This window comes from Leptosomus discolor, chromosome 6 (genome assembly GCF_034619465.1).
Source record: "Leptosomus discolor isolate bLepDis1 chromosome 6, bLepDis1.hap2, whole genome shotgun sequence".
Lineage (NCBI taxonomy): Eukaryota > Metazoa > Chordata > Aves > Leptosomiformes > Leptosomidae > Leptosomus > Leptosomus discolor.
Genome location: NC_141396.1, coordinates 11783567 through 11796445, shown reverse-complemented (window position 1 = coordinate 11796445; position 12879 = coordinate 11783567). Strand labels below are relative to the sequence as shown.

The following is a 12879-nucleotide window of genomic DNA, read 5'->3' as shown; positions in this document are numbered from 1 at the left end:
GCACAATTTTGCAGTCACAAGGAAAAGGACATAGGACTCCCCCCAGACAGCCATGCCAGTAATTTTTCTGTTGCAGGTGGCTCTCCCACACACACACACCCCTCCCCCCGCTTCATGCATTCGTTAATTGTGCAAAAATGGCACATCTTGCTTTGTCCAAGATCTTGCTCCTCGTTTCCTCCTCCGCTGCCAGGACGTGAGCCTTGGGCCAGGTCACCACAGCCTCGGGGGTGTTTCCCAGGCTGTCCACGCTTGTCGCTCGGCTGCCGGAGCTGCCTTGATGCGGCCCGGGCAGGGGACCCAGCTCTTCCCGAAGGGGTCCGGGAGCCGGCAGCCCCCACCCCCGCGCAGCAGTGCCCTGGCAGGCAGCTCTGCCTGCTCTCCAGCTTTGCTGGGGGTGAGGACACACACAGCGAGGGGGGGAGAAGTAAGGGGAACTGAAACCCCCTTTGCAACCCGGTGTGAGAAACCTGCCCCGGCGCTCCGCTTCCTCCCCTCCCCCCTCCTCCTCCTCCTCCTCCTCCTTCCCCCCCCCCCCGCCCCCCGCCCGCTTCCCGGCTCTCCTCGCTGACTGGGGGGGGCGGTGGTGCTGGGATGAGCCTCAGGCCGATGACTGGAGAATTTTTGCGGCGTTTTTCAGCTTCCTCTGCCTCCCGGCCTGACTAACGCTGCCTGCGCGGCCACAGCCCCCGCCCGCTGCCGGGGAGGGAGGGGGGAAGGGAACCCCGCCAGGGGGCGGGGCGCCGGGCGGCGCGGGGCGGGGGATGCCCATGTTTGGAAGGCGGGCGCGTCACTCCCCTAATATGGGCAGTGTCGTCAGGGCCCGGCCTCCCATTCATATAAATGCCCGGTGGCGGCGGCCGGGATTCCCTGCCCGGGCTCGGCGCGGTGCCGCGGTGCCTCCGTCCGTCCCTCCCGCGTCCCGGTGCCGCCGCTGCCGCCGGCCGAGCCCCTGCGGCTCTGCGCTCCCTCGCGGCTCCCTCGCCGGCACCGGGACTCCCTCCCTCCCTCCCTCCCTTCCTCTGCAGCGGGCCCCCTCCCGCCGCTCTCCCCGCTCCTCGCCCCGGCTGCGGCGGGGCGCGACCCACGGCCGGCATGAAAGTCACGTCGCTCGACTGCCGCCAGCTGCGGAAGCTGCTGCGGAAGGAGCCCTCCCGCTGCCTGGTGCTGGACTGCCGGCCCTACCTGTCCTACTCGGCCTCCTGCCTCCGCGGTTCGCTCAACGTCAACCTCAACTCGGTGGTGATGCGGCGGGCCCGCGGCGGGGCCGTGCCGCTCCACTTCGTGGTGCCGGACGCGGCTGCCCGCGCCCGGTTGCTGCCGGGGGGCGAGGGGGCGGCGGGGGGCGCCCGCCTGGCGGCCGTGGTGGTGCTGGACCAGGGCACGGGGCACTGGCAGAAGCTGAAGAAGGACAGCACGGCCCAGATCGTCCTCAACGCCCTGCTCTCCAGCCTGCCGGAGGCTGGGGCCAGGGTCTGCTTCCTGAAAGGTGAGAGGGGTGGCGGGGAAAGAGGGGGGCAGGGGCTGGGGGGGAGCGGCGCAGATCGACCCTCAAAGCCCCCTCGGGTAGCGGCGGCCCCGCGGTGCTCCCGTCCCCTTTCCTCCGCCACCGCCGCCCCGCAGTTAACCTGATTATTGGCGGAGGGCAGGGAGGTAACGCCGGGATTTCGGTTCTTTTCCACCCACTAGAACTAAATCCCGGATAGACTCTGCGGGCTGAGCCCAAATGCCTTTCCGCTCACCCCCGCCGCGTGTTTTAAGAGGCTGATGAAAAGGAAAGAATATTAGGGAAGAAGGGCAACAGTTGCAGATTATCAAAGGGAAGGGCGGACGAAAGAAATCGGGGCTGCGTGGAAGATCAGATCAGCCCCGCGGGTAAGAGGAGAGCCGAGGCCACCGCTTCTCGCTCCCTGGCCGGTGACACGGGCCGGCCCGTGTTGGGCGCCCGAAACCCGGGGATCGGTGCCCGCTCCTCCGCCCAGGGCAGAGAGGTTTCTCTCTCCACCGGGCACACCGAGGCTAGCAGGGAAACCCATAGCCGAAAGTCCCGGGCTTGCCGGGGTCAGAAATACCTCCTCGCCCCGACGTGTGTTAATAGCCCTGTGATTGCGGTTCTTTGCTTTTCTTCCGTGTAACCCGGGGGTAATAAAACGATTAAAAAAAAAAAGAAATCGCAGCCCGCCCTTTCTCTGTCCTCCCATCCCTGCCACCCCTCCGTTTCCCCGGTAGTGCTTTTATCCTTTTGCCCTCCCTGTTTCCTCAGCCCCCTCCCTCCCTCCGCTGTGCCGCCCCTCGCAGGGGTCAGTGCCCGCCCGGAGCGCCGCACTCCGGCTGCCGGGGTCGCACGGCTCCCCGGAGCGGGGCCACGCCGAAGCAGGAGTTTCTAAACAACTCCCATGGCCATACCCTGAGGCCATAAATGGCGGGGGAAACCAGGCAATGTTTCTTGAATGAACTCTCCCCCTGTGTCCTCACAGGCCAGGGTTAATTCACTTTTTTAAAGCTTTTTATCACACTAGTTTTTATCCCGATGGGCCCAGTTTGTGGCTCCTATAAGGAGCAGTGCCTGAAGGGCATCCTCGCCATCGTAGAGATACCTCCAGCCTGGGTGTTGTCCGGTACCAAGGAGATAGGAGACTCCCAGGGAGGTTTGCCACCACCCTGGCTCTGTCCGGGCACCACCAGCCTGCCCTGGGGTCTGACAGTCGCCCCAAAAGCACCAATTCTGCTGCTGCAGGGCAGGGATACTTGGACTGTGCCGGGCCAGTCTAGTCCTTGGGGACCCCGTTACAGTAGAGATGAAGAAACATCTCCAGGGTCGCACTGGGAAGTCTGTGGCAAAGCAGGGGCTAAGTTAAGCTCTGCTGACTCTCAGCCTGCTCTTTTAGCCACAAGATTGTCCTTCCCTCCTCATGTACCAGCCCCATGCTTTGAAGTGGTGACTGTGGCTGTGGGCAGTTTATCTGGGGTGGGGTTTTGATGTAGGCTCTGCTTTGTACGTGTATTGCCAAGTGTCTTATCTTGAAGGCCTGTCGATTTGAGGCTAAAAAGATTCACCTTTAGTGGACAAGAACGTTTCCTCCTTTTCCTGCTGCTGCTCCCCTTTGGTTTGCTGGAAGTGCTGTGGGTTGCAGGATCAGGCCCACGAAGTCTGCAGCTCCATTTCAGATCTAGTGTGGCCTGAGAAGCTGGTGACTCAGTGGGCAGCACTGCTGATTCACTGGGGCCATGGACCCCCAGGAAGCTGTTGTGGTCTGGGGATATAAATCATCCTGAAGCACTGGGCACTAATCAGAAGAAAGGGTCCTTTCAGGGTCTGTAGCGTGAACCTTGCAAATAATGGGCTGTAAAACCACCGGGGAGGGGGGGGTGTGGAAAAAAAACCCCACCAACTCCTTGAGGTTCCCCCTTCTAGTCCTGTTCTCGCTAGGTGTGGGGGAGCTGGGAGGATTTCTTGGCTACTTGAGGGCTAAGGTGTTCTTGTGTTGGAAGTTGCAGTGATAAGATATGAACAGGTCACCCCCCCACCCCACCAGGTCACCAAGCATCCTGGGGATCTGGCCCCAGGCAGGGCAGCTAATGCAGAGCAATTGCATGCCTGGCTGTGTTCCTTCCCTCACTTTCTGGCTTCCAGGGGTTGAGCGTGTCTCATCTTTCATCGCTTGTAGGTGCAGTTTCATTCTGGGTGAGGTCAGCCCCAGCACGGGGCTGGGGGGGGGGGGAGGGGAAGAGCTTTCAGAAACATTAAATAACAAGGATTCTATTGTTTATCGATTAGAATCGAAGTGCAGCCCAGCTCTGTTATGAGCAATCTTGTATTTGCAGAAATGACCTCAGGGAAGCTAGGTTGAGTGGGGAGGGGGAAGAGGAGATTGTTGGAGGATAGGCTGAGAAGATGACTCACTGTAAGAATGGCCTGCAAATATCCTGATCCCCAAGGCTTGTAATTAACCGTTCACCAGCTGCATGTATTAGCTGCCCCAGAGACATGAGACATGCATGTCGGTTCGAACACACACGCTGATTTGGCTCCAGCAGGTTTCTGTGTTCATTCAAGGGTGAAAACAACAATGCAGGGTGTAAATGGGGATAACATCTATTTATATAAACTGGACATATTTTTCCTATGCGATGGCAATGTTTGGAGGTCAGGAGGAGATAAGGTCAGCTATGCAAAACAAGAGGATTTAAAAGTCTACCCCATGAAGGGCAGCTGGAGATCAGGAGAGCAGAGGAGTCTGGAGAGCTGCTTGTGTTTGTTGGCTTTTTACACTGCCAGTTGTTAGGGATATCATTTTATCAACCCAGTTGTTGTGGATATCATCTTATCAGCCCCCTCTTATGGTCTCCATGGTCACTTGGCTGCTTGACCCACTGCCTTGTGCTGTGAGCTCTGGAGCGAGCTGGCTGAATGTGGCCGGGGCCCAGGAAGTAGGAGGAAAGGTGCAGGTGCTGAGTGCCAGTTGACTGCAGTCACCCTCCTGCCCTCCGTCATGGAAAACAGGCTTTCATCATGTTCAGTGGGATCATGCCGGCCACTTGCAACACGAGGACCCCATGGCAGGACTGAGTGGGCGACAGAAGCACGTCACGAATTTGAGCACAGATCTGCTCAAACATTGCAAACAAATGAGGCACCGGTGTTACGGGGCTGAAATGTCAGAGGTAGCTGTACTGGCCAGCCCTGGCAGCGGTGGTGGCAGGGGCCCTATGGCTGCTTCCTTTGTTTCAAAACCCTTCCTTGCACCCAGGCACTCACACTGACATGGCTTATCAGGGTGAAACAGTGGCAGGTGAATGAATTGTATTGGAGGGTTTGCTTTCTGAGCCTTGTTTACTTGAGGGCCACACTCTGAAGTATTGTTCAATCTAGCTGTTCAAGACCTTTTGCTGTTCATATATTTTCTGAAAAGGCACAGGTGGCAGACGGGTGGCACGCCACTGATGTTCCCAGGCTGCTTCTGCTACCTGACTTATTCATGTTCATTTTGGAGATTGTGTGCTTCCATCCAGCATGCTCCCAGCCTGGAAACAGGCAACGATTTAGCTGACGACAAACTTTGAGTAACAATGTAATAATAGGATTAATTCCTTTTCATTAGCAGTGCACTAAATGAAATGAATGCAGCACTTAACCATGCAGAATAGCTCGTGTGGGGCTATTCAGTTGTCAAATGCTGTCACAGGATTTCATTAAGTTTTATAGCTGTTATTTAATAGATCGGTTTCAGTGCGACTGTCATTACCCTCGCTATCTTGTGCATGTGGTGATTAACGACACGGTTGCAAGCATCCCCCTCTTGTGCTTATGTCCACTCAAAAATGCAAATAAAATGGTTCTTACGTTGTCACAGTGTATATAGTAATGACAGATTTAGAGAGGATGACTCCTGAGTACTGAAATCTCCAGCTCAAAGGTTGGAAATAATGCTCATTACAAAACCTGGGGGAGGAAGTTGATCCATGCTATACTGGAGTTAATGGTTGCTAGACTCAACAGAATTACATTCACTAACGGTTTTAATCTGGATCCACCAGCTTTTGGCAAGTTAATAATTGTCAGTGGTATCAGAAGTTTTTCTTCAGGTGCCTGAAGCCTTTTAAACCAATTTCCCCAGGGCAGCACTGTCCCTCGTTAACCCCCCTGGGGCTCATCACCATAGGGCACTATATCTTTGCATTGCAGGCACTGGAGCTTCATTTCTCCTCTGCTTTTAACTAAACCAGGTTTTGGAAGTGCAAACATTCCTCTTTTTTTTTCTGTTTTTTTTTTTCCTCTAGGGGGATACGAAACCTTTAACTCGCAATATCCTGAGTGCTGCGTGGATGGAAAGCTCATTTCCCCAGAGAGGACCGAAGCAGAGAGAAACCTTGCCAGCCACTGTGAGAAGCAGAGTGCCAACCACAAACCCGCTTACGATGAGGTGTGTGTCACGGCCATGGCAGATGACCTTCCTCTTGGGTCTCCCTCCTGCCACCAGGCTGTGTTGGAGGCTGGCAGGGTGCTGGTGGCCCTCGTGCTGGCACGGGCTGTCAATGAGTCGCAGTCTCAGGTTGGCAGCCTGAGTGTTGAATGAGATGCCCTGTGTCTGCTGCTGGTCAGCATCGTCTCTGCCTGCATTCAAAATTAGACAACAGAAGGAGGAAAAACACCCTGTCTAGCCCCAAAACTGTATTTGCAACCTGTCTTTATCACACAGCCAGGCAGCAGGAGCCATAAGCAGCTCACACCTCCCCAGGAGACTAAAAAAGGGCAGGGGAGAGGCTGCCAGGAGTGTCATTTTTCCAACAGATGAAGGAGCACGCTCTGCTCGTGCCTCCTCTGAGACCCCAGCAGGAATCTGAGGCTGGCAGAGGGGGCTGGGGCCATGGGGCTGCTTCTGAGAAGAAGCAGTAGCTCTTGAGAGCTGCCCTTGGGCAGGGGAAGTGAGGTTTCCGCGGGGGAAGTCATCACGCGCCCGCCTGGCCCGGGGAATACGTATGCTCCGAGATGTCACCCTGTGGTCGGGCCACTTCCGCTGGGGAGCATGTTTCCTGGTGCTGGGGGGAGCCCCCGGGTGATGCCCTTCTGCTCCCCCAGGAACACCTCTTGCCCCAGGCCCTCTCCTGCCACCCTGGGCGGCTCCCGGCTGTCCCTGGTGCATGGGACCTGCTGGGTGGGCAGCTCGGCAGGGTGGAAAGCCAGCCTCTCGCAGCCGGGGGGCTGGCAGGAGCTCTGGCGCATCATGGAAAGTTACCCGTGATCTCCGAAACCCTTGTGTGAGGTGGTGGCTTTTTTCTTTCACAGTCTCGTCACCCAGCCTTTGCTTGCGCTGAGGAAGGAGGAACTGAGATGACATCTTGGGGCGGGTGACGTGGCAGGTGCTGCGCCCCAGGGAGGTGCAGGGGGATGGGGAGCCTTGCTCCAATTTTTTTTGCTTTGCTTCACCTTTGGAGGTGTGAGTGGAGAGGTTGAGATAGAGCAGCCTCTTCCTCCATCCTTCTCTTCCTCGTGCTTGGATGTGGCTCCCCCCCTCACTCGTATTTCAGTAAAATCTCAGAGGGAACGGGCCTCACAATGAAAGTGCTTTGGGTGCGTCTCAAAGGGCAACACAAGTGGGCTGGATCTGACAAGAAAATGAAAACCTTTTTCCTACGTGGGCTTTGACATTGCAGTGATTCACTGGCTGGGCAGCACTGGGGTTCAAAACCGCCAGCGAGGGAGGGAGTGAGCGCTCATGCAGGCTCCCTTGCCTTTTGGGTATCAGGAGTGAAATACCTTTGAAAAGGAATTCCATGTTTCTGCTCCTTCTCTTCCAGGGCGGGCCAGTGGAAATTCTGCCTTTTCTCTACCTTGGTAGTGCCTATCACGCTTCTAAGTGCGAGTTTCTCGCCAACCTGCACATCACGGCCCTGCTCAACGTCTCCAGGAAAAGCTCAGAGTCCTTCAAAGACCAGTATTGCTACAAGTGGATACCAGTGGAGGACAGCCACACGGCAGACATCAGCTCACACTTTCAGGAAGCCATCGACTTCATTGGTAGGTCCAAATTAACAACTTTCCAGATCTTCATGTATATTAAATTCATTCATTTTAAAATACATAATGGTGGGAAGGACACATTATTTTCTGTATGATCCCCCATGCCACAACAAAAGTTTAAGTCCCCTCACTGTCCCAGCATCTCTCCTGGCAGAGGGCTTTCCATGAGGGTGGAAGGAAGAGGGACTTTCAGAGCAAGTCTCTAGCCTCTCTCCAGGCTGGGAGGCCAAGGAAGGAAAATGCCTCCTCTTGACTGCCATCAGGCCGATGAGGCGAGTGAGCTGGCTAGCTTTATTTTCTTTTTAAAGCAAGCCTAGGTGTAACATCAGCCTGACAGGGAGCAAAATATGGTTGAATAACACCAAAGTCTATTGATTTTGTAAATTAATTTTAAAAAAAAGTTCCTTGGACTTGCATGCTAGAGCCTGCAAAAGCCAGGTGAAGCAGAGTCAGCTTACTGCCCTGCAGTGCTGAGATATCCCAAAGACAAAGGATCTTAGAAATCTAGCATCTCCCTTTATCACAGAGCTCTTTCCATTCCTCCTTTTGATCATGTTGGTATCTCACCCTTTAATCAATGCCAAAAAAAAAAAAAAAGGCCTTTAAAGAACCCAAATCTTCCTGTGTTAGGCTGGGTAGGTCAGCGACACACTGGCTGTGCCAGGTAGTGCAAGGGAGAGGCTCCTCCCTGAGAGGCACAGGGTGGTTTAGTGGGGTGGAGCAGCCTGAGCCGGGGTGGAGATGGTGTTGAAATCGGTGTTGTTGCTCTCCAGGAACATTCGAGACAGAAATGGAATAAAACCCCAGTTACAGACTTGCTGAACTCATCGCTCAGCTGAGTTCAAGTCCTTTGACAGTGCAGGCAGAATTAAAAAAATCTGATCTGAGGGCGTCCTCTGAGCCCTTCCCCTCATTGGTAAGGGGCTTCTCGCATCTTTCAGGGAAATGTTAATTCAAGGCACTCTTCTGTCCCATCTCCAACCCCTTCTGATAGTTGCTGAGTCACTTGGAAATTTCCCAGATTTTGAGGATGACTTCAGTTTTTACTTTCTTTTGAAACTGGGTGTGTGGTGTGGATGCTGGGGGATGACTCAAATCCATGTCTTATTTTGTGCAGTAGTTAAATATAACCGGTTGTGGTGGCACCAGTCCCCAGGCAGACAATCGAAGACAGGCAAATGATAACTTGCTCAGCTCCGCATTGTTTCACTAGCACTACACTCGGCGCAGTTATCCATAAATTGGAGCTTGAACATACTGCTCAAGGCAATAGAGCAGAAAATGTCTATTTTTGAACTATATTTTTGTGTGGAAAGGGCTTATTTTAAGCACATTCTCTTTAATCTAATAACAATCATTGTGTTGTGTGAGTAACCACAGTGGCTCCTGTTGTGTAAAATGGGTGCTTCGCATAAGCCTTTTATATCCTGACTTAAGTCCAAGCATCTTTTAACCAGGCTGTAATTAGCAACTGCCTACCAGTCTTTGTGTGCTTTGTGGTGAGGCCCCAGGGAGTGAGCTCAGCCTCTCCACCCAAGGGTACCCACCAAGGGCTCAGCTCCTGGTACTGCTGTTTGCTGCTAACAGGCCAAGAAGGGAGATGGGTTTGGACTTTAAAGAAAAGTCCTGTTTTTCTAGCAAAGCTGATGAGAGGAAGGCAACCCTGCAGCTTTTGAAACGCCTGATGGGTGGGAGGGTTGGCCAGGCTGGGTTTGGGTCAACACTTTGAGATGCAGACAGAAATGCAGGTACAGCAAACATAAGTGTTGCCCAGGTACCTGGTCTCTATCTCACAATGCTCTACACAGTTGTTCCAAAAGAGAAATAGGCACATGGCAAGGAGACAAGGAAAGACTTTCCTAAAAAATGTAGAAAGAACCAGATCAGGATCCACAGATTCTGAAATCAAGTGTCATCTGCAGCTCATCTCCATCTCAGGCTGGATTTTTGTCCCCTTTCTCTTTTAATCTCCATGTTACCCTTAGTACCCAATAGAATAGAAAGCCTCTCCTTGCTGGTGGACTGGCTGTGTGCCATGCTCCGCCTCCAGTGCTGGGTGAGTGTCACACTTGCTCTCCATCTCCAACGACAATTGATGTCTGCAATGACTTTTTTTTTTTCTCCCCTAGACTATGTCAGACGAACAGGGGGCAAGATCCTGGTGCACTGTGAAGCAGGGATTTCACGCTCTCCCACCATCTGCATGGCATATCTCATGAAGACAAAGAAGCTCTGCCTGGAGGAAGCCTTCGACTACATCAAGCAGCGTCGGAGCCTGATCTCACCAAACTTTGGTTTCATGGGCCAGTTGCTACAATACGAGTCGGAGATCTTGTCTTCCACTCCCAGCCCCGCCGTTGCCTCCTGCAAAAGAGAAGCTGCGTCTTTCTTTGCAGAAGAACTGACATTAGGCAAAAACTTTGAAGGCTCATGTTTCGGCTTTCCTACCTCAGTGTTGAGTTCTGTGCCCATCCACTCTCCTGTCCACCAGCTGAAACTCAGCCCGATGACGGCATCTTCGTCCTGCTGAACACCCTGGGGAGACTGGAGCTGGTGTGGTCCTCTGATCCAAACTGTGACTCCAACAAGAACATTTCATGAATGTGCAATAGAGAAACCTCATCAACTTAGTCTGAGATAGAGTGGTTGTCGTGGGTCATACTTGCCGTATGCTGTGACTGTAAGATGCAAGTGCTCTAAGTGTGGCAGGTCTTCTGAACTTTTATTGTCTTTTTTTTAAAAAAACAGAAAAAGTGCTTTTTTAGGTTTTTATCCACAGAGTGTGCACCTACTACTGTATTTCCAGATCCCTGGGGAGAAATGAGAAATCCATTTAGTATATTCTCAGTTCCCATCTCTTTCCCTTCTTATTTTTGAAAAGACCCTTATCTAAAGTTTCAAGCAATAAACAGCAGCACTGGGGAAGAAAGCAAAACGAAAAGCACCACCTTTGCAATGGCAGAGGTGGTGGGAGTGAATATTCATTCTGCTTTTTCTCTGGTTTTCCTCCTCCCCTCTCCTATGTCACGCATCAGGGAGCAAAAGGCTGGGGTGGTAGGAGGGAGCTCCTTTCCCAGGACACTGTTACACAACCAGGTAAAAATCCCCTCTCCTGCTCCAGCCTCTGAAGTGTCAGGTATTGACCACGGTGTAACTGGACACCAAACCAGACCTTGGATCCATTCAGGTGTGGCATTTCCCGTAGTTCTGCATTTGCCTTTGCACTGGATGTGCTTTTAACTAAGGCGAGGGAACTTAACTGAAGCTATCAGGCTACCCTGATGAGCTATTATCCTCCCATTTATTTAAGAACAGCCCTACAATACTTGAATGTCTCCACGATCCTCATCTGAGTTACTTCCCATCAGATAATACTGTAACTGCTGGATTTTACACCAAAAAAACCCCTGACAAGCTCGGCTCCAAGCCAACTCTTCCTCCATCCGTTCCCAACCGTTCCCAGTGTGTATCGTGTGATCAAGTGGTCTTGTTTAGTTTCGTAGCTTGCTTAGCACATGTGGTCACTTCTAGGCAGACTTTGTCTGCAGAAACCATTTCTCTCTTGCTCATGTTGGCTTCTGTGTCTGCAGGGAGTTCAGAACTAGCAGCTCTCTGTCTGTTGACCTTTTTAATTTTTTAATATGTAATATGTATGGGAAATGGCAATAATTTACTGGAGATCTCGTGAATGTGAAAGAAAACCTGCAATGGTTTTTATGGAGTGTAAAAAATAATAAAGAAAAAAATAAAGCCAGGAAAAGAAAGCTGTTTGTTGTACTTGGAGTGAGCTGCAAAAGTGCTTTGGCAGAGCTTGGTGGCAGCAGAGATCACCTGAGAAAAATGCCATGGCCCAAAAGTGGTGTAAGGAGGTAGAAGTGGAGGGTAAGCATCACTGGGCTCTGTGCTGAAAGACTCCAAGGTACATCTCTGCGGAGGGGAGAAGGTGAGGGGGAGGACTGTTTTAAACAGAATGACATGAGTCATGGTTGTGTCACTTCCCAGCAGCCAGGCAGGCACTTCTGTTTCGGTTCACGCATGTTTTACACGAGATTTGCCATGTTGCTGAAGATGAAAATCTGAACGAGGCACGGCCCCCGCTTCCTGAGCACGTGCCATGGGGTGCTGCATGCCCTGGTCCCTGGTATGATGCATGTGGGTGGCAGGCCACCCGCGAGCGTCACACCAGGCTCAAGGGCATGTGGGTAATGCTCATTTTTTCGCTCCTTTAATGAAAAAAGAAAAATTGAAGCACCAGCATCTCTGAGCCATTTCATAGCCCTTTTCATCTGGAAGTTTTTAGGCTCTTTCTGGCTCATCACTGCAGCACGCTTATAACATGTGTTTCCAAGCTATCAGGTTGAAAAAGTTATGGTGGATGTCTGGCTTACAAAGTGTCTATGCTCTGTGGGATGCATCCATTTGTAATTTCTTACCCCCAGGGAAGCAAATCTGACAAGTGAGAAGCTGTCATTGGAGATGAGCCATTGAGTTCTTCCCTGTGTCAGGGGAACATGGCAGAAGCCCTGCTTGGGCTCTGGGGGAACCAAACATGGGAACCAGCAGCTGGAGGTAAGGCAGGTGATCTAATAAGAGCAGATCAATTAATTTTCTAAGAGATCTAATTGCTCTGGAAAGGCCTTTCTGGAAATCCATAGCCAGCTGCAGTGAAAAGGCCTCTCAGCCCTCCCAAGCAGAAAGGCTGGTAGGCTTAGCGAGAGGGGCTGCATCCTGACCACAGAGACCTACAGCCTTGACAGGAAACAAAGCAGCCAACAGCTCTCATTAAAACAGCATAAAACCCCTTCTGGGGGAATGACCAGCTTTGTTTCTCCAGGATGAGGAAGCTGGAGCCCTCTGCAGAGCTGATGATGTTTGCCATAGGAACCTGCAGAGCATAAGGCAGAGGGCTGAATTCAGGGGTTAACGGAGCGACTGCTGGCCTTGGCAGATTTGACCACAGCAGCTGGAAAAGATCACAGGCCAGGCAGGGAAGCCAGGTATTTAGCAGAGAGGGAAGGCAGCTGCTCTGGTTTTGGAGGGGAGCTCTGACCCTGGGTTTTAGCACAGTGTGTTGGTGGATTGTGTTGGCAGGGGGAGACGCTGGGCTAGGATTCAGGAAGGAGTGAGGGCCAGAGTCCTGTGGGAGCCTGAAAATGGGTTGTTGTCATGCCTGGGCATAGGAGCCTGAGGTTTGTGCTGCTGCCCAGGGCACCATTGCCCTCTGCTTGGCTGGTCCCAACCCACGTCTCCTCCCTGCAGGCTGAAGGAAGCCCCAGCATCCAGGGCAGATCAGGATGTAAATGCTGCCTCCCAGAGGGATATGCTCCCATGCTTGTGCTGGTGCCTGCTTTGCTGCT

General features: G+C 52.8%; 1 protein-coding gene across 1 annotated transcript; it reads left to right on the top strand.

Moving 5' to 3' along the window:
* The first annotated feature begins 1095 nt into the window (after nt 1-1095).
* Nucleotides 1096-10052, top strand: DUSP5 (dual specificity phosphatase 5). Its single transcript, XM_086466792.1, has 4 exons — nt 1096-1489; nt 5782-5924; nt 7300-7519; nt 9652-10052. The coding sequence occupies exons 1-4, from the start codon at nt 1096-1098 to the stop codon at nt 10050-10052; spliced, it is 1158 nt and encodes a 385-aa protein (XP_086322918.1).
* The last annotated feature ends 2827 nt before the right edge of the window (nt 10053-12879 follow it).

Excerpts from the sequence above, each read along its gene's own strand:
- DUSP5 (XM_086466792.1), top strand. The coding sequence starts at position 1,096 with ATGAAAGTCACGTCGCTCGACTGCCGCCAGCTGCGGAAGCTGCTGCGG. Across the intron at positions 1,490-5,781 it reads CAGGGTCTGCTTCCTGAAAG|GGGGATACGAAACCTTTAAC; the intron begins GTGAGAGGGGTG and ends TTTTTCCTCTAG. Across the intron at positions 7,520-9,651 it reads GGAAGCCATCGACTTCATTG|ACTATGTCAGACGAACAGGG; the intron begins GTAGGTCCAAAT and ends TTTCTCCCCTAG.